The sequence below is a fragment of the Emys orbicularis genome, chromosome 5 (genome assembly GCF_028017835.1).
Source record: "Emys orbicularis isolate rEmyOrb1 chromosome 5, rEmyOrb1.hap1, whole genome shotgun sequence".
Lineage (NCBI taxonomy): Eukaryota > Metazoa > Chordata > Testudines > Emydidae > Emys > Emys orbicularis.
Genome location: NC_088687.1, coordinates 145,427,997 through 145,453,601, shown reverse-complemented (window position 1 = coordinate 145,453,601; position 25,605 = coordinate 145,427,997). Strand labels below are relative to the sequence as shown.

General features: G+C 66.0%; 1 protein-coding gene across 1 annotated transcript in view; it reads left to right on the top strand.

The window, feature by feature from the left end:
- Positions 1-1,675: 1,675 nt before the first annotated feature.
- The window catches only part of LOC135879496 (dedicator of cytokinesis protein 2-like), a 334,214-nt gene continuing 310,284 nt past the window's right edge, over positions 1,676-25,605 (top strand). The window contains exons 1-8 of the mRNA XM_065405506.1: positions 1,676-1,718; positions 7,738-7,821; positions 15,497-15,537; positions 15,905-15,960; positions 18,017-18,113; positions 19,073-19,221; positions 19,953-20,088; positions 20,406-20,557. Coding sequence (XP_065261578.1) covers positions 1,676-1,718; positions 7,738-7,821; positions 15,497-15,537; positions 15,905-15,960; positions 18,017-18,113; positions 19,073-19,221; positions 19,953-20,088; positions 20,406-20,557 — 758 coding nt within the window. The remainder of the gene's footprint in view (positions 1,719-7,737; positions 7,822-15,496; positions 15,538-15,904; positions 15,961-18,016; positions 18,114-19,072; positions 19,222-19,952; positions 20,089-20,405; positions 20,558-25,605) is intronic.

The window sequence follows — 25,605 nt, the reverse complement described above, 5'->3', positions numbered from 1 at the left end:
GGCACCTTAGAGACTAACAAATTTATTAGAGCATAAGCTTTCGTGGGCTACAACCCACTTCTTCGGATGCATCCGAAGAAGTGGGTTGTAGCCCACGAAAGCTTATGCTCTAATAAATTTGTTAGTCTCTAAGGTGCCACAAGTACTCCTATTAAGCTCACAAGTGATTCCTATTACCTTAGGCCAGAGGGCAGGGGATTGGCTGGCCCAGGGGGTGGGAATGCGCCCTGGGCCCTTTCCTCCTCAGAGGGTGCCTGCCCCTGGCTGGTTGAGCAGGGCAGGGAATGGGGGTTTCAGAATCACACAGTTCCATTCCCCTTGTTACCCATTCCACTCCTCCCATACTGGATCTCCCACCAGCTGCTGAGGGGTGGCCCAGGGCATTGTGGGATTGAGGAGGATCCCACTGTGCAGAATGGCAATGGCTAGTAACAGCCTCAGACGGAGGCAGGACCCCTTCCCAGGTGCCCATGGGGAGGGACCCTCAGCCACCAGGAGTCAGAGCCCTGCTGGGACCAGGCGGCGAGCGTGCCCAGCCCCAGACGGCAGAGCATGAGCCCCCGCATGGGAGCTGCTGCACTGCCCATCCAGCACTGCTGCCCGAGGCCTGTTGGCTTTGTATCGGGAGGCTCTGAGCACAAGGGACCCCTTGCCAGCACCAGGAAACCCTCCCCCCCATGCCGCTCTCCAAACAGGCCCCTCTGCCTGGCTGGCTGGGAGAGGAGCAGGCGGAGCTGTGGGACGGGTGTGCAGGGCAGCTGGGGCTGAGGGGCCTGCAGACGGCCCAGGGCCTGGCTCAGCTCCCCCCAGCTGTGGAGGAGCAGCCATGCCAGCGCCGCAAGCTCTGTCGGGCCTGAAACTCACTAGGGGCATCCTCATGCATCAGCCCCAGAGCGAGCGACGCTCCAGGGAGCACAGGGAACTTCAGCAGCAATTTTCCTGGGCCAGAGCCCAGCTCCCGCTCCCTGTGCCGGGCTGGCTCCGTGGGGCCCCGGGACCAGAGCCCAGCTCCCTGTGCCGGGCTGGCTCCGTGTGGCTCCCGCTCCCTGTGCCGGGCTGGCTCCGTGGGGCCCCGGGACCAGAGCCCAGCTCCCGCTCCCCGTGCCGGGCTGGCTCCGTGGGGCCCCGGGATCAGAGCCCAGCTCCCGCTCCCTGTGCCGGGCTGGCTCCGTGGGGCTCCCGCTCCCTGTGCCGGGCTGGCTCCGTGGGGCCCCGGGACCAGAGCCCAGCTCCCGCTCCCCGTGCCGGGCTGGCTCCGTGGGGCCCCGGGATCAGAGCCCAGCTCCCGCTCCCTGTGCCGGGCTGGCTCCGTGGGGCTCCCGCTCCCTGTGCCGGGCTGGCTCTGTTGGCCTAGCAGGGAAAGGCCCCAGTGTGAGCCCCTAGGTGCCCTGTTGGACTCGATGCAGGAGCAGGCTGCTCCGTTGGCACTTGGGGCTGGGGGCGTCTCTCGCTGGTGTCCCGCAGCCCTTGGGTCTCTGCATCGGGCGCACTCGGAGCTGGCTGGGGAGAAGGGGCCGGTTGCAGGCTCTGTGCAGAGCCCAGCTTTGCTTAGAGGAAGTGGCCCAGGAAGGTTTGCACAAGCCGGTGAGACGCACGTGACCCTGGCAGCTCAGCGGGAGGAACTGGCTGCCACACCGCGCGGGGACGGTCGCATCGCTGGGCTGGGCTGGCTGCAATGGCCCCCTGGCTGCCCACCAAGAAGGAGAAGTATGGAGTTGGTGAGTGGTGCTCCCTGGGCTGCAGCCTGGGCCACCCTGGGTGGGGGTGACCGGCCCACTGGGCCACCACAGAGCCTGTCAGAGCTGAGCGGGGCAGGGATGCCCAGCTGCAGGGTGGGGCTGCAGATTTTATTGCTATGAGCCCTGTCTGGGCAGCTCTGGCCTGCAGGCCCTGCGAGCCGGGCACAGGGCCCACGTTCAGAGAGCTCAGCTCCTGGGCTGGGGGGCTGAATGGGGCCCAGGTACCTGCGCTGGGTGGGGCTCGGGGGGCTGGCTGATGGCTGATCTGGGGGGGGCTGAGCGGTGTCTGGGTTCGGGGGTGGGGAGGCTGAGCGGTATCAGGGCTGCTGGGGCTGAGCGGTGTCAGGGCTGGGGGGGGCTGAGCAGTGTTGGGTAGCATCAGGCTGAGTGGGTCTGGGCTGGGGGGCAGGGTCTGAGCGGTGTCTGGGTGAGGGGGCTGAGCAGTGTCTGGGTTCCCCCAAAGGACTGCTGGGAGGCTGAGCAACATCAGGGCTGGGGGTCTGAGCGGTGTCTGGGGGGGGGGGGGCTGAGGGGTGTCAGGGCTGGGGGGCAGGGGCTGAGCGGTGTCTGGGCTAGGGGGGGCTGAGCGGTGTCTGGTCAAGGTGGTGGCTGGGGACTAGGGGGACAGAGCGGTGTCAGGGCTGGGGGCAGGGGCTGAGCGGTGTCTGGTCTAGGTGTGGCTGGGGACCAGAGCAGTGTCAGGGCTGGGGGGGCAGAGCGGTGTCTGGGTTGGGGGGCTGAGCGGTGTCTGGTCTAGGTGGTGGCTGGGGACTAGGAGGTCTGAGTGGTGTCTGGGCTGGGGGGGCTGAGCGGTGTCAGGGCTGGGGGGGGCGGAGCGGTGTCTGGGGGGGCGGAGCGGTGTCACGGCTGGGGGGCAGGGGCTGAGCGGTGTCAGGGCTGGGGGGGCTGAGCGGTGTCTGGGTAGGGGGGCTGAGCGGTGTCTAGTCTAGGTGGTGGCTGGGGACTAGGGGGGCAGAGCGGTGTCAGGGCTGGGGGGCTGAGTGGTGGTGGTGGCTGGGACTAGGGGGGCTGAGTGGTGGTGGTGGCTGGGGACTGGGGGGCAGAGCGGTGTCAGGGCTGGGGGGCTGTGTGGTGGTGGTGGCTGGGACTCGGGGGGCTGAGTGGTGGTGGTGGCTGGGGACTGGGGGGCAGAGCGGTGTCAGGGCTGGGGGGCTGAGTGGTGGTGGGTGGGGTGTCCTTGCGTCTCCCGCTCCCCAGGGCCGTGTTCATTTGCCCCTGGGAGGTGCCCGCTCAAGGGCTCTGGCTCTGGCTCTGGGGCTGGGAGTGCTACAGCCCCCCATTGGGCGCGCTTGTCCCTGGGGCTGTGAGCTGGGGACAGGCCTTGGCTCCAGCCCCCCACGCTGGCCGTTGAAAAGCTGCCTGGCGACCAGGGGTAACTGTTGACCCCTGAGGGGAATTGAGAACTGGGGCGATGGCCCCAGGGCCGAGGTGGATTCTCCGTCCCTGACAGGTTTTCTACCCAGACTGGCTGCTTTGCTAGCAGATGTTCTCCCGCCGGGCGCGGCCTGGGCTGGCCCCGCTCACACTACACAATCGCGCTGCTCCCTGTGACCCGGGAATGACGTGCGAGGGTGAGTTCTACCCACGGCCCCGCTGTCCACGCTCCGGCCTTTCCCCCCCATGCCTAGAGTGACCAGACAGCAAGTGTGAAAAATCGGGACGGGGTGGGGGGGTAATAGGAGCCTATGTAAGAAAAAGACCCAAAAATTGGGACTGTCCCTTTAAAATCGGAACATCTGGTCACCCTACGGGGCCACGCCCCCAGCAGGGACCCTGGGCTCAGCCCCTGCCTCAGGCGGGTCATGCATGGCGCATGGCGAGCCAGCGCCTGCCACTGCTGCTGCCAGCCCGCAATGCACTGGGCAGCACCGCTGCCCCCCCCGTGCCCTCTGCCCCTGAGGCAGCGCCCTGCACCAAGGCGGTGTCTCCTGCTAAAGATGGCTGCTTGCACCTCTTCCCCTTCCCGCTGGCTCTGCCCAGCCCTTGGAGCCACTGGAGCCCTGGCCTACGACTGCAGTGTCCCTGGAGGGGCAGAGATGGCGGGAGGTCATGCACTGCCGAACTGTGAATGGGGAGCGGCTGCTCCCCATTCACAGGTGCTGCTGGCTAAGTCGGTGTCTGCTCCTCACCGGCTCCTTCTCACCTGCCCTTCCCTCCAGGCCCAGAGCCAGGGCAGCAACCTCCTGCACCCTCCGCGCAGCCCCCGAGACCCCCTGCACCCTCTGCGCTGCCCCCCGAGACCCCCCTGCACCCTCCGTGCAGCCCCCGAGACCCCTGCACCCTCTGTGCAGCCCCTGAGACCCCCCTGCACCCTCCGCGCTGCCCCCGAGACCCCCCTGCACCCTCCGCGCAGCCCCCGAGACCCCTCTGCACCCACCGCGCAGCCCCCGAGACCCCCCTGCACCCTCCGCGCAGCCCCCGGAACCCCCCTGCACCCTCCGCGCGGCCCCCGGAACCCCCCTGCACCCTCCGCGCGGCCCTCGAGACCCCCTGCACCCACCGTGCAGCCCCCGAGACCCCCCCTGCACCCTCCGCGCAGGCCCCGAGGCCCCCCTGCAGCCTCCGCGCTGCCCCCTAGACCCCCCTGCACCCTCTGCGCAGCCCCCGAGACCCCCCTGCACCCTCCGCGCAGCCCCCGAGACCCCCCTGCACCCTCCGCGCAGCCCCCGAGACCCCTGCACCCTCTGTGCAGCCCCTGAGACCCCCCTGCACCCTCTGCGCTGCCCCCGAGACCCCCCTGCACCCACTGCGCAGACCCCGAGACCCCCTGCAGCCTCCCCGTAGCCCCCGAGACCCCTTGCACCCTCCGCGCAGCCCCCGAGACTCCCCTGCACCCACCGTGCAGCCCCCGAGACCCCCCTGCACCCTCCGCGCAGCCCTCAAGACCCCCTGCAGCCTCTGTGCAGCCCCTGAGACCCCCCTGCACCCTCCGCGCTGCCCCCGAGACCCCCCTGCACCCACTGCGCAGACCCCGAGACCCCCTGCAGCCTCCCCGTAGCCCCCGAGACCCCTTGCACCCTCCGCGCAGCCCCCGAGACTCCCCTGCACCCACCGTGCAGCCCCCGAGACCCCCCTGCACCCACCGCGCGGCCCTCGAGACCCCCTGCACCCTCCGCGCAGCCCTCAAGACCCCCTGCAGCCTCTGTGCAGCCCCTGAGACCCCCCTGCACCCTCTGCGCTGCCCCCGAGGCCCCCTGCACCCTCCACGCAGCCCCCGAGGCCCCCTGCACTCTCCCGGAGCCCCTGAGACCCCCCCTGCACCCTCCGCGCAGGCCCCGAGGCCCCCCAGCACCCTCTGCGCAGCCCCCGAGACCCCCCTGCACCCTCTGCGCAGCCCCCGAGACCCCCCTGCACCCTCCGCGCAGCCCCCGAGACCCCCTGCACTCTCCAGGAATAGAGCCGGAGGCTCCCGCGCTGTAACCGGGGGAGGCGCCGGAGCCAGGAATAGAGCCGGGGGCTCCCGCGCTGTAACTGGGGGGAGGGGCCGGAGCTAGGAATAGAGCCCAGGGCTCCCGCGCTGTAACCGGGGGGAGGGGCCGGAGCCAGGAATAGAGCCGGGGGCTCCCGCGCTGTAAGGGGGGGAGGGACCGGAGCCAGGAATAGAGCCGGGGGCTCCCGCGCTGTAACGGGGGGAGGGGCCGGAGCCAGGAATAGCGCCGGGGGCTCCTGTGCTGTAACCGGGGGAGGGGCCGGAGCCAGGAATAGAGCCGGGGGCTCCCGCGCTGTAACCGGGGGAGGGGCCGGAGCCAGGAATAGCGCCGGGGGCTCCTGCGCTCTCTGCACAGACCTTCCTCCCGCCGAGCCCGGTCTGTGGCAGGAAGCCTCGTGTTGCAGGCTCCTGCTGTCACTTTCCTCTGTGGTATTTTCTGTTCCTGCTTTTCTCGGTAGCTGCCTCTCAGCAGATGCGTGAGTGGAACTGTTTCCGTGGCTGAACGGTCCCTGTGGCGCCCCGGCTTGACCCCTGCCTGCTGCACTCACGCAGGGTCCCAGAGGCTGAGCCAGACTCTGTGTCCCAGGTGGCTCATGCTGGGCTCAGGACCCCGCTCACCCGGCTGGGAGGCAGGACAGCTGGGGTGACCAGACGTCCCGGTTTTATAGGGACAGTCCCGCTATTTGGGTCTTTTTCTTATATAGGCTCCTATTACCCCCCACCCCCATCCTGATTTTTCACATTTGCTGTCTTGTCGCCCTACAGCCCATGGCGAGGGGCTGGCCTGGACTCGGGAGCTCCAGGTTTAGTTCTGGGCTGATCCAGGGAGTCGCTGAGGAGCCTGCCCAGGGCTCAGCACCCGTCAGTGGGGCCAGATTTGGAAAGAGCCCCCGACTGGGGGCTGACCTTGGCCCTGTCTCTGCACGGGCTGGGGAAATATGCATTGGAGACAGCAAGGGGTCTGGGGACAGGGCCGTGGGGCTGTGAATAGCAGTGGGCAGGCCCTAGCTCCTTGGGGTGCACCTGCTGAGTTTTCTGTTCTTTCTGCGTAGGATCCCACAGGGCGTCTCATCCCCAGGGCGTCTCCCCCGCCTGGCTCCTGTCCCTTCTGTTCCCGGCTCCCCTCAGAGCAGCAGTTCTGAGAGGAGTTTTTACAGCAATACCCATGCGGGCCTGTGTTGATGTCAGAGATCTCTGCTGGGGGCAGCAGGCGGGGCGGGCTGGGCTGGCCCCTAGTTCCTGGGACTCATTCCCAGCCTGGCCCCGGCCCCCGACACACCCATGGCTTTACCCAGAGGGCCCTGGCAGCCTCCTCCCTGGGCTCTTCCAGACATGCTGGGCCCAGGGCGCACGTTGGAGCTAAGGCCTGAGACCTTGAACCTGGAAGTTGAAGTTTTGAGCTGCTCTTTGTGTGACATTTTATGCAAATTACTTAATGAGCTAATTTGCATGTTCAGAATTGTGCATATTTAACGGTTTGGCTTGTCACTACACCCTCCCCAAGCATAGGGCGGGTGTGCAGCTGCCGGCTGCTGGGGGCCTGCGCTGTTGGCTGCTGAAGGCTGCAGGGGTCCTGGGATGGAGGGTGGGTGGCAGCCGGGGGTGGGACCCTGCTGCCAGTAGAGGGTGCCCCCAGCTGGGCCAGCGGGAGAACAGGGGGAGGAGGCGCCCAGCTGCCCTGCAGAGCCACCCCCAGTCCGCTAGTGCCGGCACGCAGAGCTGCAGCTCAGCGGGCTGGGCAGAGCCAGGCTGGGCTGGGGGCGTGTGGGAAGGAGTGCCATGGGCGGCAGCATCCCTCCGGGTGCTTGACAGCCCTGGCTCTGGGCGCCGTGAAATCCCCACCCCCCAGGAACCTGGATCCTGCTCTGCTCATCCCCGGCCTGCCTGCGCTGCTCACGCCCGTGTCCCTGGCTGGCAGCACCCTGCAGATCTTCCCGCAGCCTCGCGGCAGCACCCGGCTCCAACCTGCCTCCAGCTCCATCAGCTCCCTCCATCCTGGGGCTGCTGAACTCAGACCCCTTGGGAGCCCCGAGACTGGCCACGCTGGGGCTCAGAGTGGGCAGGACCCCCCAGGGCGCTCCTCTGTGCCGTGTCATAGAGGGGTCTCTCCTGCCCCCCAGCCCCAGCCAGTCACTTCCCCCGTGACTGCCCTGCCCTGCCCTGCCCACTGAGTACAGGCTGGGAGATGGTGGCAGCATGGGCCCTGGCGCGGGGCGGGGTTACAGACAGCTCTGTGCCAGAGCAGAGATGAAGGGGGCATGTCGGGGGTGACTGGGGGCTGGGTCAGCCTGGCACACCAGTAGCGGTGGTTGTGACAATGGGGGAACACCAGGAGCACAGGGCGGCCCCACCCGGTGCTGGGGAACAGCTGAGGCAAGTTGTCCGCAAGGCACTGAGAAGCCGAGCGTGCCAGGTTTTCCCTAGCCCCAGAGACGGATGAGCTGGGCTGGGTGAGGCAGTGAGAGGGCAGAGCCACCTGCAGGGAGCTGGGGTCCACAGCTGCCCCCTCTCACCACCCCCCTAACTCCCCTGGCTGTTGTTTTGCAGCTTTGTGGAACTTTTCGGGCACGAACGAGCATCACCTGCCGCTGCAGATCGGGGATACCGTGCACATCCTACAGGCCTCGGAGGGTAAGTGGGGCTGGGCACTGCAAGTGGGGGAACCGGCTCCACAGACCCCAGGAGAATCCTCTTGGACCTTTCACCGCCTGTGAAACCATCAGCCACACTTCTTGAAATCATGTCCTCCCTCGGCTTCTGGGACGCTGCCCTCTCCTGGTCCTCCTCCTCTCTCAGCTCCCTTCAGTGGATGTCCTCGTCCCCCTCCCGCTTTCCGTGTGGGGTCCCCTTCTCTTCTCCCTCTGCACCTGGGCTCTGGGTAACCCCGTCTGCAACCACAGAGTCAGCCACCCTCTCCATGCCCGACTCACTGATCTCCCTCTGCTCCAGACCGTCTCCTTCAGGCCAAACGACAATCTGGGCCTTTCCCTCTGACGCCTCCTTGGGACTGTCTATCTAGCTGCCAGCTCCAGCTCCTAGTCTTCCCCCAAGCCCTCCCCGCTTGGACAACGCCACCATCCTGTTCTGTCAGTCAGGCCTGTAACTGGGGCATTGTCTTCACCCGGCCTCTCGCCAGGTCCTCACATGCAACTGTGTGTAAATCTGGCTGGTTCTTTCTGCAGAGCGTCTGTGAGACAGGGCCGTCCGTATCCCTCCCCACAGCTCCCACTGTCCCCCAGGCTCTGATCAGTGCGGCTCCATTACTGACCGTCCGTCCCGCCCTGCTCAGAACCATGCAGCTCCTAGCCCAGAGTAGGGTTGGGAGGGACCTCAGGAGGTCATCTAGTCCAACCCCCTGCTCAAAGCAGGACCAATCCCCAACTAAATCATCCCAGCCAGGGCTTTGTCAAGCTGGGCCTTAAAAACCTCCAAGGAAGGAGATTCCACCACCTCCCTAGGGAACCCATTCCAGTGCTTCACCACCCTCCTAGTGAAATAGTGTTTCCTAATATCCAACCTAGACCTCCCCCACTGCAACTTGAGACCATTGCTCCTTGTTCTGTCATCTGCCACCACTGAGAACAGCCGAGCTCCATCCTCTTTGGAACCCCCTTCAGGTAGTTGAAGGCTGATATCAAATCCCCCCTCATTCTTCTCTTCTGCAGACTAAATAAGCCCAGTTCCCTCAGCCTCTCCTCTTAAGTCATGTGCCCCAGCCCCTTAATCATTTTCGTTGCCCTCCGCTGGACTCTCTCCAATTTTTCCACATCCCTTCTGTACTGGGTGGACCAAAACTGGACACATTACTCCAGATGTGGCCTCACCAGTGCCGAATAGAGGGGAATAATCACTTCCCTCAATCTGCTGGCAATGCTCCTACTAATGCAGCCCAATATGCCGTTGGCCTTCTTGGCAACAAGGGCACACTGCTGACTCATATCCAGCTTCTCGTCCACTGTAATCCCCAGGTCCTTTTCTGCAGAACTGCTGCTTAGCCAGTCAGTCCCTAGTCTGTAACAGTGAATGGGATTCTTCCGTCCTAAGTGCAGGACTCTGCACTTGTCCTTGTTGAACCTCATCAGATTTCTTTTGGCCCAATCCTCTAATTTGTCTAGGTCACTCTGGACCCTATCCCTACCCTCCAGTGTATCTACCTCTCCCCCCAGCTTAGTGTCATCCGCAAACTTGCTGAGGGTGAAATTCATTCCATCACCCAGATCATTAATAAAGATGTTGAACAAAACCAGCCGCAGGACCTACCCTTGGGGCACTCCGCTTGAAATCGGCTGCCAACTAGACATGGAGCCATTGATCACTACCCGTTGAGCCCGACGATCTAGCCAGCTTTCTATCCACCTTATAGTCCATTCATCCAATCCATACTTTTTTAACTTGCTGGCAAGAATACTGTGGGAGACCGTATCAAAAGCTTTGCTAAAGTCAAGATATATCATGTCCACCGCTTTCCCCATATCCACAGCGACAGTTATCTCCTCATAGAAGGCAGTTAGGTTAGTCAGGCATGACTTGCCCTTGGTGAATCCATGTTGACTGTTCCTGATCACTTTCCTCTCCTCCAAGTGCTTCAAAATGGATTCCTTGAGGACCTGCTTCATGATTTTGCTGGGGACTGGGAAGTGAGGCTGACTGGTCTGTAGTTCCCCGGGTTCTCTTTCTATCCTTTTTAAAATATGGGCACTATATTTGCCTTTTTCCAATCGTCCGGGACCTCCCCCGATCGCCACGAATTTTCAAAGATCATGGCCAATGACTCTGCAATCGCATCAGCCAATTCTCTTAGCACCCTCAGAATCATTAGATCTGGACCCATGGACTTGTGCATGTCCAGCTTTTCTAAATAGTCCTTAACCTGTTATTTCACCACTGAGGGCTGCTCACCTCCCCATACTGTGCTGCCCAGTGCAGCAGTCTGGGAGCTGACCTTGTCTGTGAAGACCACGGCAAAAAAAGCATTGAGTACTTCAGCTTTTTCCACATCCTCTGTCACTAGGTTGCCTCCCGCATTCAGTAAGGGGCCCACACTTTCCTTGACCTTCTTCTTGTTGCTAACATACCTGTAGAAACCCTTCTTGTTACCCTTCACATCCCTTGCTTGCTGAAACTCCAATCGTGCCTTGGCCTTCCTGATTACACCCCTGCATGCTCGAGCACTATTTTTATACTCCTCCCTCGTCATCTGACCAAGTTTCCACTTCTTGTAAGCTTCCTTTTTGAGTTTAAGCTCAAAGATTTCATTGTTAAGCCAAGCTGGTCGCCTGCCATATTTGCTATTCTTTCTGCACTTTGGGATGGTTTGTTCCTGCAACCGCAATAAGGTTTCTTTAAAATAGAGCCAGCTCTCCTGGACTCCTTTGCCCCTCATATTAGCCTCCCAGGGGATCCTGCCCATCAGTTCCCTAGGGAGTCAAAGTCTGCTTTTCTGAAGTCCAGGGTCCGTATTCTGCTGCTCTCCTTTCTTCCTTGTGTCAGGATCCTGAACTCGACCATCTCATGGTCACTGCCTCCCAGGTTCCCATCCACTTTTGCTTCCCCTACCAATTCTTCCCTGTTTGTAAGCAGCACTGTGCCCACAGCACCCTCTGCTGGCTCCCCCTTCTCCACTGGATCCAACATGAGCTGCTCGTCTTCGCATTCATGGCATGACCCATCCCCATGCTGCCTGTCTGCGCTCACCTCCCATCAGCCCGTGACACCAGCCTCCAGCACTCACTTGTTCCAGGTTCAAACAAGCTCCTTGGTGCCTTCTCCCCTGCCCCCATACTGGGGAGGAGCGCCCCGTAAACCTCTGAAAAACTAACTCATTGTCCGGCTTCAAACTCCCTGAGCACTCTGCTTTGCCGCCATGCCGACAAAAATACCTGAGAGTGATTCAGGGGCTGGTGTGCTGAGACCACTGCCTGTCACGCTGGCCATGGTCTGGTTGTTCTCTTGTGCTCCCCTGGAGGTCTGTCTCCGCTCGTCTCTTGTTGTACACAGGTTGTCAGCTCCTTGGGCAGGGCCTGTCTCTGTTCTGGGTTTGGCTCCAAGGTGCTTTGAGACACAACAATACACAACAATAGCAGCCAGCCCCCAGCAATACCTCCCCTCAGCAGCCAGTCCCCCCACTACAGTCCCCCTAGCCACCGCTCCTGCTGGGAGAGCCTGGGCTGGAGTAGCCAGGAGCTCCCCCCACAGCCAGGGATCCTGCCCCGCCCCCCACAGTGCCCCCTGCGGGGAGAGACCGGGGCTGGAGTCACCGGGAGCTCCCCCCTATACCCAGCACTCCTGCCCTGCCCCCACAGCGCCCCCTGCTGGGAGAGGTCTGGCTAGAGTAGCCGGGAGCGCCCCCCCATACCCAGCACTCCTGCCCTGCCCCCACAGCGCCCCCTGCGGGGAGAGACCGGGGCTGGAGTAGCCGGGAGCTCCTGCCCAAACCAGTGCTTCTGCCCCACCCCCCACAGCGCCCCCTGCGGGGAGAGACCGGGGCTGGAGTCACCGTGAGCTCCTGCCCGAGCCAGTGCTTCTGCCCCACCCCCCACAGCGCCCCCTGCGGGGAGAGACCGGGGCTGGAGTAGCTGGGAGCGCCCCCCCATACCCAGCACTCCTGCCCTACCCCCCACAGCGCCCCCTGCGGGGAGAGACCGGGGCTGGAGTAGCTGGGAGCGCCCCCCCATACCCAGCACTCCTGCCCTACCCCCCACAGCGCCCCCTGCGGGGAGAGACCGGGGCTGGAGTCACCGGGAGTACCTGCCCCAACCAGTGCTTCTGCCCTACTCCCCACAGCGCCCCCTGTGGGGAGAGACCGGGGCTGGAGTCACCGGGAGCGCCCCCCCATACCCAGCACTCCTGCCCTACCCCCCACAGCGCCCCCTGCGGGGAGAGACCGGGGCAGGAGTCACCGGGAGTTCCCGCCCCAACCAGTGCTTCTGCCCTACCCCCCACAGCGCCCCCTGCGGGGAGAGACCGGGGCTGGAGTCACCGGGAGCGCCCCCCCATACCCAGCACTCCTGCCCTACCCCCCACAGCGCCCCCTGCGGGGAGAGACCGGGGCTGGAGTCACCGGGAGCGCCCCCCCATACCCAGCACTCCTGCCCTGCCCCCCACAGCGCCCCTGCGGGGAGAGACCGGGGCTGGAGTAGCCGGGAGCTCCTGCCCGAGCCAGTGCTTCTGCCCCGCCCCCCACAGCGCCCCCTGCCGGGAGAGACCGGGGCTGGAGTAGCCGGGAGCTCCTGCCCGAGCCAGTGCTTCTGCCCCGCCCCCCACAGCACCCCCTGCTGGGAGAGACCGGGGCTGGAGTCACCGGGAGCGCCCCCCCATACCCAGCACTCCTGCCCTACCCCCCACAGCGCCCCTGCGGGGAGAGACCGGGGCTGGAGTCACCGGGAGCTCCTGCCCGAGCCAGTGCTTCTGCCCCGCCCCCACAGCGCCCCCTGCGGGGAGAGACCGGGGCTGGAGTCACCGTGAGCTCCTGCCCGAGCCAGTGCTTCTGCCCCGCCCCCCACAGCGCCCCCTGCGGGGAGAGACCGGGGCTGGAGTCACCGGGAGCGCCCCCCCATACCCAGCACTCCTGCCCCGCCCCCCACAGCACCCCCTGCGGGGAGAGACCGGGGCTGGAGTAGCCGGGAGCGCCCCCCCATACCCAGCACTCCTGCCCCGCCCCCCACAGCGCCCCCTGCGGGGAGAGACCGGGGCTGGAGTAGCCGGGAGCTCCTGCCCGAGCCAGTGCTTCTGCCCCGCCCCCACAGCGCCCCCTGCGGGGAGAGACCGGGGCTGGAGTCACCGTGAGCTCCTGCCCGAGCCAGTGCTTCTGCCCCACCCCCCACAGCGCCCCCTGCGGGGAGAGACCGGGGCTGGAGTCACCGGGAGCTCCTGCCCGAGCCAGTGCTTCTGCCCCGCCCCCACAGCGCCCCCTGCGGGGAGAGACCGGGGCTGGAGTCACCGGGAGCGCCCCCCCATACCCAGCACTCCTGCCCTACCCCCCACAGCGCCCCCTGCGGGGAGAGACCGGGGCTGGAGTCACCGGGAGTTCCCGCCCCAACCAGTGCTTCTGCCCCACCCCCCACAGCACCCCCTGTGGGGAGAGACCGGGGCTGGGGTCACCGGGAGCGCCCCCCCATACCCAGCACTCCTGCCCCGCCCCCACAGCGCCCCCTGCGGGGAGAGACCGGGGCTGGAGTCACCGGGAGCGCCCCCCCATACCCAGCACTCCTGCCCCGCCCCCCACAGCGCCCCCTGCGGGGAGAGACCGGGGCTGGAGTCACCGGGAGCGCCCCCCCATACCCAGCACTCCTGCCCTACCCCCCACAGCGCCCCCTGCGGGGAGAGACCGGGGCTGGAGTCACCGGGAGTTCCCGCCCCAACCAGTGCTTCTGCCCCACCCCCCACAGCGCCCCCTGCGGGGAGAGACCAGGGCTGGAGTCACCGGGAGCGCCCCCCCATACCCAGCACTCCTGCCCCACCCCCCACAGCGCCCCCTGCGGGGAGAGACCAGGGCTGGAGTCACCGGGAGCGCCCCCCCATACCCAGCACTCCTGCCCCGCCCCCCACAGCGCCCCCTGCGGGGAGAGACCGGGGCTGGAGTAGCCGGGAGCTCCTGCCCGAGCCAGTGCTTCTGCCCCGCCCCCCACAGCGCCCCCTGCCGGGAGAGACCGGGGCTGGAGTAGCCGGGAGCTCCTGCCCGAGCCAGTGCTTCTGCCCCGCCCCCCACAGCACCCCCTGCTGGGAGAGACCGGGGCTGGAGTCACCGGGAGCGCCCCCCCATACCCAGCACTCCTGCCCTACCCCCCACAGCGCCCCTGCGGGGAGAGACCGGGGCTGGAGTCACTGGGAGCTCCTGCCCGAGCCAGTGCTTCTGCCCCACCCCCCACAGCGCCCCCTGCGGGGAGAGACCGGGGCTGGAGTCACCGGGAGCTCCTGCCCGAGCCAGTGCTTCTGCCCCGCCCCCACAGCGCCCCCTGCGGGGAGAGACCGGGGCTGGAGTCACCGGGAGCGCCCCCCCATACCCAGCACTCCTGCCCTACCCCCCACAGCGCCCCCTGCGGGGAGAGACCGGGGCTGGAGTCACCGTGAGCTCCTGCCCGAGCCAGTGCTTCTGCCCCGCCCCCCACAGCGCCCCCTGCGGGGAGAGACCGGGGCTGGAGTCACCGGGAGCGCCCCCCCATACCCAGCACTCCTGCCCCGCCCCCCACAGCACCCCCTGCGGGGAGAGACCGGGGCTGGAGTAGCCGGGAGCGCCCCCCCATACCCAGCACTCCTGCCCCGCCCCCCACAGCGCCCCCTGCGGGGAGAGACCGGGGCTGGAGTAGCCGGGAGCTCCTGCCCGAGCCAGTGCTTCTGCCCCGCCCCCACAGCGCCCCCTGCGGGGAGAGACCGGGGCTGGAGTCACCGTGAGCTCCTGCCCGAGCCAGTGCTTCTGCCCCACCCCCCACAGCGCCCCCTGCGGGGAGAGACCGGGGCTGGAGTCACCGGGAGCTCCTGCCCGAGCCAGTGCTTCTGCCCCGCCCCCACAGCGCCCCCTGCGGGGAGAGACCGGGGCTGGAGTCACCGGGAGCGCCCCCCCATACCCAGCACTCCTGCCCTACCCCCCACAGCGCCCCCTGCGGGGAGAGACCGGGGCTGGAGTCACCGGGAGTTCCCGCCCCAACCAGTGCTTCTGCCCCACCCCCCACAGCACCCCCTGTGGGGAGAGACCGGGGCTGGGGTCACCGGGAGCGCCCCCCCATACCCAGCACTCCTGCCCCGCCCCCACAGCGCCCCCTGCGGGGAGAGACCGGGGCTGGAGTCACCGGGAGCGCCCCCCCATACCCAGCACTCCTGCCCCGCCCCCCACAGCGCCCCCTGCGGGGAGAGACCGGGGCTGGAGTCACCGGGAGCGCCCCCCCATACCCAGCACTCCTGCCCTACCCCCCACAGCGCCCCCTGCGGGGAGAGACCGGGGCTGGAGTCACCGGGAGTTCCCGCCCCAACCAGTGCTTCTGCCCCACCCCCCACAGCGCCCCCTGCGGGGAGAGACCAGGGCTGGAGTCACCGGGAGCGCCCCCCCATACCCAGCACTCCTGCCCCACCCCCCACAGCGCCCCCTGCGGGGAGAGACCAGGGCTGGAGTCACCGGGAGCGCCCCCCCCATACCCAGCACTCCTGCCCCGCCCCCCACAGCGCCCCCTGCGGGGAGAGACCGGGGCTGGAGTCGCCGGGAGCTCCTGCCCGAGCCAGTGCTTCTGCCCCGCCCCCACAGCGCCCCCTGCGGGGAGAAGTGCTCTCCTTTCAGAGGCCCTTGGGTGTCTCACTGGCTGTTGTTCGCTTGCAGGCTGGTACAGAGGGTACTCGCTCAGGAACAGAGCCTCCTGGGTAAGTCTGCTGCTCCTCGCGGTGCGGAGGGGCCGGGGTGCTCGTCCTCTCCATTGTCCCAGGGCCGGGCCCCAGAGCTGCTGTGGGGCGCTGGGCACACGGCGCGTGGCCTGAGGCTGAACTCATGCTCTCTCCGCGTGGCGTCCCCTGCAGGAAATCGCCGGGTCTTGCGGGGAGTGACTTTAACCTGGTTTGGGGGCTCCGAGCCTCCCCCGATACCTGCTCTGGCCCCATCAAGGACCTGGCCCTGGGTTGACCCACATCCGACTGGGTCAGGGGGTTCCTGCCCCATGAGGGCCGACACCCCTCCCTCTGGCTCTGCCCCCCCGATCAGGGTCGCTGTGCTGACGACTTCTCCTCTCCCCAGGGCATATTCCCTGTCACACTGATCCACCTGAAGGGCGCCCATGTGGAGCAGAGGGGGTAGGTACCGGGGGGGGGCAGGGAGGGGCTCTGGGCTGACTCAGCAAATGTTTTACTGGTCAGGGGGCTGGATCCTCCCTGAACTGCACCTCACTGGGCCCGTCACCCCCCCCCACACACACACGTCCCAGTGCTGAGCCGGGTCCTTCCCCCGCCCCGTCCCAGTGCTCAGCTGGGTCCTTCCCCCACCCCGTCCCAGTGCTCAGCTGGGTCCTGCTCCCGCCCCGTCCCAGTGCTCGGCTGGGTCCTGTCCCCCCACCCCTGTCCCAGAGCTCGGCCGGGCCCTGCCCCCCCTCCCGTCCCAGTGCTCAGCTGGGTCCTGCTCCCGCCCCGTCCCAGTGCTCGGCTGGGTCCTGTCCCCGCCCCGTCCCAGTGCTCGGCTGGGTCCTGTCCCCCCACCCCTGTCCCAGAGCTCTGCTGGGTCCTCCCTGACCTGCACCTCACTGGGCCCATCCCCCCCCAACACGTCCCAGTGCTCAGCTGGGTCCTGCTCCCGCCCCGTCCCAGTGCTCGGCTGGGTCCTGTCCCGTCCCAGTGCTCGGCCAGGCCCTTCCCCCGCCCCTGCCCCAGAGCTCGGCTGGGTCCTGCCCCCCCTCCCGTCCCAGTGCTCAGCTGGGTCCTCCCTGACCTGCACCTCACTGGGCCCATCCCCCCCCACCCCCGTCCCAGTGCTCGGCTGGGTCCTGTCCCGTCCCAGTGCTCGGCTGGGTCCTGCTCCCACCCCTGTCCCAGAGCTCTGCTGGGTCCTGTCCCGTCCCAGTGCTCGGCCAGGCCCTTCCCCCGCCCCTGTCCCAGAGCTCGGCCGGGCCCTGCCCCCCCTCCTGTCCCAGTGCTCAGCTGGGTCCTCCCTGACCTGCACCTCACTGGGCCCATCCCCCCCCAACACGTCCCAGTGCTCGGCTGGGTCCTGCTCCCGCCCGACATGTCCCAGTGCACGGCCGGGCCCTGCCCCCCCACCCCGGTCCCAGAGCTCGGCTGGGTCCTGCTCCCGCCCTGTCCCAGAGCTCGGCTGGGTCCTGCTCCCGCCCCGTCCCAGTGCTCGGCTGGGTCCTGTCCCCCCACCCCTGTCCCAGAGCTCTGCTGGGTCCTGTCCCGTCCCAGTGCTCGGCCAGGCCCTTCCCCCGCCCCTGTCCCAGTGCTCAGCTGGGTCCTCCCTGACCTGCACCTCACTGGGCCCATCCCCCCCCCGACACGTCCCAGTGCTCGGCTGGGTCCTGCTCCCGCCCGACATGTCCCAGTGCACGGCCGGGCCCTGTCCCCCCACCCCGGTCCCAGAGCTCGGCCGGGCCCTGCCCCCCAACTCCGGTCCCTGAGCTCAGCCAGGCCCTACCCCCCCACACCCCCCCGTCCCAATGCTCGGCCGGGCCTTGCCCCTCCACCCCCGTCCCAGAGCTTGGCCGGGTCCTCTCCCCCCTCCCATCCCAGTGCTCATCTGGGCCCTTATGCCTCCCCCCACCCGTCCCTGTGTTTGGCCAGATGTCTTGCCCTCCCAGTCCCAGCACTCGGCCGGGCCCCTCCCCTGGCGCGAGGTGGGGCAAGCAGCCCAGCGCCCCAGGTCTGTGCCTGGCCTGGTTCTAAGCTCTCCTAACCGCATCCCCTGCCCCAGCCTGGTCCATGGGCTGCTTGCAGTAACCAGCCTGCAGCTCCGGGATTCGCTCCCCTTATCACCTGGCCAGGCTGGGGCTCCAGCTGCCCAGTGTAGGGCGACCAGACAGCAAGTGTGAAAAATCGGGACGGGGGTGGGGGGTAATAGGAGCCTATATAAGAAAAAGATCCAAAAATCGGGACTGTCCCTATACAATCGGGACATCTGGTCACCCTAGCCCAGTGGGGGGTGGGCAGCCCCCTCAGACGGCAGCTGGGCACAGGGAGAGCGATGCAGGGTCTCTGTGGGGCTCCCTGAGGCTGATGGCTGGCGCTGCCGCAGGCTGTGGCAGGACTCCGGCGCAGGCGGGAACTGGGGCTGCTAAGCTCAGGGACCCCCACGTGGGGGGCGGGGATGGGGCTGAGCCTCCTCGCCACGTGCAGGGCTCGGCCTCACCAGCTCTCTGGCCAGGGCGGAGGAGAACATTGTGCCGGCGGAGATGCCGATGGTGCAGGAGATCACCACCACGCTGCGGGAATGGGCCACCATCTGGAAGCAGCTCTATGTGGTGAGCCTGGGGCCCAGCAGTAGGGAAGCCCCGGGGACCGGCCCACCCCCTGGGGATGGGCCACCAGCCCTCGGCACAGGGAGGGGAGGGACGGGGTGGGGGATGCACAGGGCAAGTGCCAGCCTTTGGGATGGGGGCTCTGGGAACCATGGGGGGTGGGTCCCAGGCTGAGTGCTGTGAAGAGTCAGAGATGGGGGCTGTGGAAACCGTGGGGGGGGGCTCTTTGGGATGGGGGCTGCAATGGGGTCAGGAATGGGGGCTGTGGGAACCGTGGGGGGGCTCTTTGGGATGGGGGCTGCAGGGGCTGTGAGGGGTCAGGGATGGGGGCTGTGGGAACCGTGGGGAGGCTCTTTGGGATGGGGGCTGCAGGGGCTGTGAGGGGTCAGGGATGGGGGCTGTGGGAACCGCGGGGGGGATCTTTGGGATGGGGTCTCCAGGGCCTGTGTGGGGTCAGGGATGGGGGCTGTGGGAACCGCGGGGGGGGGGCTCTTTGGGATGGGGGCTGCAGGGGCTGTGTGGGGTCAGGGATGGGGGCTGTGGGAACCGTGGGGGGGCTCTTTGGGATGGGGGCTGCAGGGGCTGTGTGGGGTCAGGGATGGGGGCTGTGGGAACCGTGGGGAGGCTCTTTGGGATGGGGGCTGCAGGGGCTGTGAGGGGTCAGGGATGGGGGCTGTGGGAACCGTGGGGGGGGCTCTTTGGGATGGGGTCTCCAGGGGCTGTGTGGGGTCAGGGATGGGGGCTGTGGGAACCGTGGTGGGGCTCTTTGGGATGGGGGCTGCAGGGGCTCTGAGGGGTCAGGGATGGGGGCTGTGGGAACTGCGGGGGGTTGGCCTTTCTGGGATGGGGTCAGCAGGGGTCAGGGAAGAGGGGCCACGTGGATTGGGCTCTCCCCTGCGAGGGCTGCGGGTGATCAGCTCTCTGGGATCGGGCATGACTCTTGCTCCCTTGTTGCCCTGCAGATGGGGCAGAAGGAGCGATATGGGCAGGTCAGGAGGATGATGTGTGAGCTGATGGAGAGGCGCTCGCAGCTGCTCTCTGGCACACTCCCCAAGGATGAGCTCCTGGAGCTCAAGAAGGAGGTGACCAGCAAGATCGACTACGGGAACAAGTGAGAGCAGGCGGGGGCAGGGAAGGGTGGGGCTGTGATGGGGGGGCCAAGGCAGGGGCATGGGCCGGAGAGGGGCTGTAGGCAGGGGGTTGGGACTGGAGAGGGGCTGTAGGCGGGGACAGGGTGGAGCCGGGGAGGGGCTGTAGGCGGGGGGTTGGGACTGGAGAGGGGCTGTAGGCGGGGGCAGGATGGGACCGGAGAGGGGCTGTAGGCGGGGGCAGGGTGGGACCGGAGAGGGGTTGTAGGCAGGGGGTTGGGACCGGAGAGGGGCTGTAGGCGGGGGCAGGGTGGAGCTGGAGAGGGACCAGGGATGGGCACTAGTACGTGGCGTGGGTGCACTGGAGAAAGTGAGAGCATGGGGAATGAGACAGCCTGGGTGTGCGAGGCACACAAGTGTGCAAGCAGCATAATGTGAGCGAGGACCCAGGGGGCAGGGAGGGCCCTGCAGTGCGTGGATCAGGAACAGTGAGGGGGTTGGGGGTCACCCGTGGTGACCCCTGGCATGACCCTTGCTGCAGTCCTGGGTGAGGCCCCTTCCTGCCCCAAGGTGGGCACCTGCTGGGCATGCAGGCTGGATCCACGGCCAGGGACCGGAGGGGCTGGGCGTTTGCTCCATGACAAGGTGGCTGGGTGCTGCTCTGTGTGTGGCTGGGCTGGCCAGAGGCCTTGGAGAGTCCAGGTCCCTGACCCACGCCTGGAGTCGTGTTCATGCCCCGTCCTGTGCTCTGCAGGATCCTGGAGCTAGACCTGGTTGTGCGTGACAAGAACGGGAACATCCTGGACCCCGACAGAACCAGCATCATCAGCCTCTTCCAGGCTCACAAACAGGCCACAAGTATGATCAGTGAGCGCATCCAGGAAGAGATGGTGAGTGTCCAGCCCTGGCCCCCTCGCCCAATCCCTCCTCCCGGACTCTGCCCCACCCCATGCTAACAGGTGTGCTGGCCCTGCCCGGCTGAGAGGCACTGCCCATGGGAGTCCATACACAGAGAAGGGGAGTTCCAGCCCCCTGCCAGGTTGGGGGTCTCCCTGCCCCACCCAGGCCCCTGCGCTGAGCTTCAGGCTATCCTGCTGCCCACCACTCCGGGCCTGCTCCCAGCTAGAGCCCAGGCAGGAGCCAGGCTGGGGAGGGGCCAGGCAGGTGGGAGTCCTTTTGGCCTTGACCTCTGCCCGTCTCCCCGCAGTGCTCCCAGCTCAGCGAGCTGGGCTGCAGTGCCCACCTGGCCTCGCCCTCCCACAACCTCTACCTCTGCGTCCGCAACTTCGTCTGCAACATCGGGGAGGAGGCCCAGCTCTTCACGGCGCTCTACGACCCCGGCCAGCAGAAGATGATCAGGTACTGGCCCCCAGGGAGGGACACAGGGGCCTCACCAGGAGAGCCTGGACCAGGGCTGCTGCTCTGATGGGACCTGGCTGACTCCTGAGCCTTGGCCCGCGGGGAGTTGCCAAGTGACCTGCCCCTGGGTCAGTGGCCCGGGGGAGCCTGGGTCAGGGATCACAGCGCCTGGCACCATGGAGTCAGCAGTTTCCAAACCAGACCTGGAGCAACAGCAGAGCCACTGTCCTGAGCCACGTGAGCCCAGATGGCTTACCTGGGACATCGCTCACTGGCCGATGACTTGTCTCCTCTCCCCCACCCCTGCCCACTGACCGGCTGGTGATAACCAGCCCTCCCCTTCCCCCCACTGACCAGAGATCACTCACCCCACCCTCCATTGACTGACCAGTAGGGTTGCCAACTTTCTAATAGTACACAACCGAACTCTCGTTCCCCGCCCCTTCCCTGAGGCCGTGCCCCTTCTCAGATGCCCCGCCCCTTCTCAGAGGTCCCGCCCCCACTCCGTCCATCACCCCCCCCGCCCTCACTTGCTCTCCCCCACCCTCACTCACTTTCACTGGGCTGGGGCAGGGGGTTGGGGTGCAGGATGGGGTGAGGACTCCGGCTGGGGGTGTGGGCTCTGGGGTGGGGCCAGAAATGAGGCATTCAGGGTGCAGGAGGGGGCTCAGGGCTGGGGCAGGTTGTGGGAGGGGGTGAGGGGTGTGGGCTCGGGGAGGGAGTTTGGGTGCAGGAGGGGGTGCGGGGTGCAGGCTCTGGGAGGGGGCTCAGGGCTGGGGCAGGGGGTTGGGGTGTGGGAGGGGGTGAGGGGTCTGGGCTCTGGGAGGTAGTTTGGGTGTGGGAGAGGGTGCGGGGTGCAGGCTGTGGGAGGGGGCTCAGAGCTGGGGCAGGGGGTTGGGGTGCAGGAGGGGGTTCCGACCTGGGGCAGGGGGTTGGGGTGCGGGGTCTGGGAGGGAGTTAGGGTGCGGGAGAGGGTTCCGACCTGGGGCAGGGGGTTGGGGTGCGAGAGGGGGATAGGGGTGTGGGCTCCAGCCAGGCGGCACTTACATCAGGCGGCTCCCGGTCGGTGGCGCAGCGGGGATAAGGCAGGCTCCCTGCCTGCCCTGGCTCCATGCAGCTCCTGGAAGTGGCCAGCATGTGGTTCCCGGCCAATGGGAGCTGCGGAGCTGGCACTGGGGACGGGGACAGTGTGTGGAGCTTCCCTGATTGCCCCTCTGCCTAGGGGCTGCAGGGACATGCTGGCCACTTCCAGGAGCTGCGCGGAGCCAGGGCAGGCAGGAAGCCTGCCTTAGCCCCGCTGCACCACCGACTGGACTTTTAACGGCCCGATCAGCGGTGTTGACCAGAACCGCCAGGGTCCTTTTTCGACTGGGCGTTCTGGTCGAAAACCGGACACCTGGCAACCCTAACGACCGGTGATAAGTGACACCCCCCCACTGACTGACCAGTAATAACTGACCCCACTCCCAGTGACCGACCAACTGGGGATAACTGCCCCTCTCCCCCTGAGGGGGGAGAGGTACCCCCTGAGGGGGAGAGGTACCCCCTGTTCAGGGAGGGTTGGCCTGGCAGGAGCACACAGACCCTGCCCTGGGCCAGGGAACTCCCCGCTGAGGCCAGGGCTTTTGGCCCCCTGCTGAGTGCTGAGGCTTCATATGGCTTGAGACCCAATGGGACTCAATCTGTTGCCGTCCTAACCTGAGGCAGCAGGGGGCACCCAGCAGGCCCGGGGGCTGGGCAGCGTTTCTTTCTCTGTAGGGAGGGGAGACAGCCTTCACCTTGGGGAAGCCGTTCCTTCCTGATGCAGCCTGTCTCTGGCTCTCCCTTCCTCTCTCTCTGACACCAGAGGATGGTTTTTAAAGGTCACTGGAGCCCCGAACTGGCCTCACATGTCTCTGGTTAACCTGAGGTCACCTGTTTTCAGCTCAGAGGGAACAGGCCCTTCACCCTTCCTGGGCTGAGAGATCTGCCTGCCCCTCTCTCATATATCCGTCAGGACTAGTTTGTCCCGCGGGCGCCCAGCGTGGCTCTCAGCCCCCAGCCGTTCCAAATACGCCCCACAATAACTTCCCTCCTGGCTGTGCTGACACCTCGTGGGCTATTCTGGTGTCGGCTGCCCGGGGGAGCCAAGGTCTCCGGGAGCTGCCGAGGGTGACGGTAGATGTACACGTGGGGAATTGCCTTCCCACGGGAGTGTTTCTGCCCACAGGGACCTGTTAACCTTCCTCTGTGATGAAAACTGACGGGTTAATGTTACTGTGCGTCTCCTGTCCCTAGCCTTGCCCCCTGAACCCACTGCCTTTGTACTAAGCAACAGAGGGTCCTGTGGCAAGTACTTGCATCTGAAGAAGTGAGGTTCTTACCCACGAAAGCTTATGCTCCCGATACTTCTGTTAGTCTTAAAGGTGCCACAGGACCCTCTGTTGCTTTTTACAGATTCAGACTAACACGGCTACCCCTCTGACACTTGCCTTTGTACTGAATGTGATCCGCTTTACCCTCCAGCCCTCGCCCCAGGGCCTGGCAGTCCTGCGCGCCAGGTCTCTGCTGTGCTGGAGCAGTTTGTTCTGGGCTCACTGGCCAAGTGCGTCTCACGGCCCCCTCTGGCGGTGGGTCCCTGTCACGGCTCATAGTCACATGTCACTCAAATGACAGATGGGCGCTGGGGAGCCACGGGCCAGACTGAGTTCAGGCTCTGCAGAGGCCCTGTGTTTGTGGGGGCACTTTGTGAATCCATGTGATGGGAAGGGATTTGTGTGAAAGTGGGTCCCTGAATTCACTCAGAGAGAAAATGCCCTTCAGACAGGAGTGAGAGCGAAAAGCCCCGGGTCGGCCACCTGTCACACCCTGCAGCTGTGGGTCTCCCCTGGGCTGGATTCTGGGGAGGCAGAAGGGGGGTGTCACGGAGTGTGGGGGAGTCAGGGCCCCGCACCCCCCACTTCCTGCGATTCACAGTGACTCTCAGCCAGCCAGTAACACAGAAGGTTTATTAGATGACAGGAACACAGTCCCAAGCAGGGCTTGTAGGTACAACCAGGACCCCTCAGCCAGGTCCCTCTGGCGGGCAAGGACCTTAGACCCCAGACTTGGGGTTCCCTGCGTCTTCCCAGCCAGCCCAAAACTGAAACCAAAAACCCCTCCAGCCGGCTCTCTCCCTTTGTCCAGCTTCCCGGGCAAAGGTGTCGACTCCCCACCCCCTTCCTGGCTCAGGTTACAGGCTCAGGTACCGTCCCTCACTTAAAGTCATCCCCTGCTCTCCCATCCCCCATGCAGACAGTCCAAGGCACTCCACCCCGCTCCCTACTGCATCACAGGGGGTGCTGCTGAAAGGCAGAGGAGAGAGGGCAGAGACGGAGCAGTGCTTGGGGAAGGCCAGGCTGAGCCAGCGACAGGCAGCTGAGCCAGGGCTGCAGGTTGAACAAAGAGGTGGCAGTGGCGGATTAGCCTCTGAGCCAATGAGGCCCATGCCCAGGGGCCCCAGACAATTGGGGACTCCCCGAAAAATGGGCGCCCCCACGCCCTGACCTGCTCCACCTGCCCTCCCGGCGCTCCTGCCAGGGAGCGGGGCAAGCCCCTGTGCCCAACCCCATTTCCCCGGCAGGAGCGCAGGAGGGGGGGCAGGGGGTCCCCACTTGCTCTGGCCCAGGGCCCTACAAAACAGTAACCCACCTCTGTCCAGGACAGCGTGCACCAGCCAGCCAGCCAGGGAGCAGCTTCAGGACTAGCAAAGCGGGATTGCAGGGAGCGAGACAATGGGTCCCTTGAGAGCAGAGCAATGCGCAAACCAGGGAAGGTGTGAAAAGAGCTGATGGGAACGTGCAGTGCTTGCAGATGGGCTGGCTCTGAGGGGTTGGGAATGGGGGTGTTGGCTCCAATCCGGCCCCGGGATGGAGGGATTGGCTGGGGGCGTGGGGAACAGGACACAGGGTCTGTCGTCTCCAGGGGGCGCCGGCTCCCATTTAAATTTAAATTAAATTAATGGAGATATCCTATCTCCTAGAACTGGAAGGGACCTTGAAAGGTCATTGAGTCCAGCCCCCTGCCTTCACTAGCAGGACCAAGTACTGATTTTGCCCCAGATCCCTAAGTGGCCCCCTCAAGGATTGAACTCACAACCCTGGGTTTAACAGGCCAATGCTCAAACCACTGAGCTATCCCTCCCGGCCCCAGGGCAGGGACTGGATGGCTGGGGGGTGGGGAATGGGACGTGGGGCCTGTCCCCTCCAGGCTTGCTGCCTGGTCCCCACTTCCCAGTGTCACTGGTTGGCCTCAGAGAACAGGGTGCTTCCCTGCCCCCCTGGCTGCCCATGCCTGAGCTGTGCCGATCCGGGGCTTACAGAGAGGCCTGAGTTGTTTCCAGGGGTGTCATGTCCCACTCCGGAGAGAGAGAGGAGCCTTGGCAGCCCCCTGCAGTGCTTGGCCCAGAGCCAGCTCTTTCCCATCCCACTAGGGTCTCTGCCCCCTCCTCAGCCCAAGAGAGTCACTGCCATAGGCTTGGCTGTTAAACGGGGGTTTGTTCTTGCGCCCTGCCCCATGTAGGGCTCTGCTCCAGGGCTGTGTGGCGCTTGCCATGTGTCTGCGTCCTGTCCCACCACATGCCATGCTCCTCCGGAAGGAGGCTCGCTGAGCGCATGCTTTGCAATCGGAGTCAGTAGCATCTCCAAGGCCCACGGCCCAGATGGGATCCCTGGTACCTGCATTAAGGCGAGGAGGGCTGGTAGGATAGGCAGCTTCCCACAGGGCTGTTTGAGTAGGACAGGGGATGCCTAGGGTGTGCTGGAAGGGAGAGGACAGGACATGTGGGGAAGGGGGTAAAGCTTGGCCCTCGCTGTCTCTCTTTCACTGGGCTTGAGCACCGAACCGGGCCCTGCGTGGGAGCTGGCAGAGCCTGCGTCAGCTGCCCCCATCATATCCCCAGGGTGCTGACCGGGCCTGGCCTCTGCTGCTCGCAGACCCTGTGCTCGGTGGCTGTCCCCTCCTGTCTGTGAGCCGGAGGCCCAGGGCTACAGTCCCGCCCGCCCAGCTCAGGGCAGCACCACCCTTGAGAG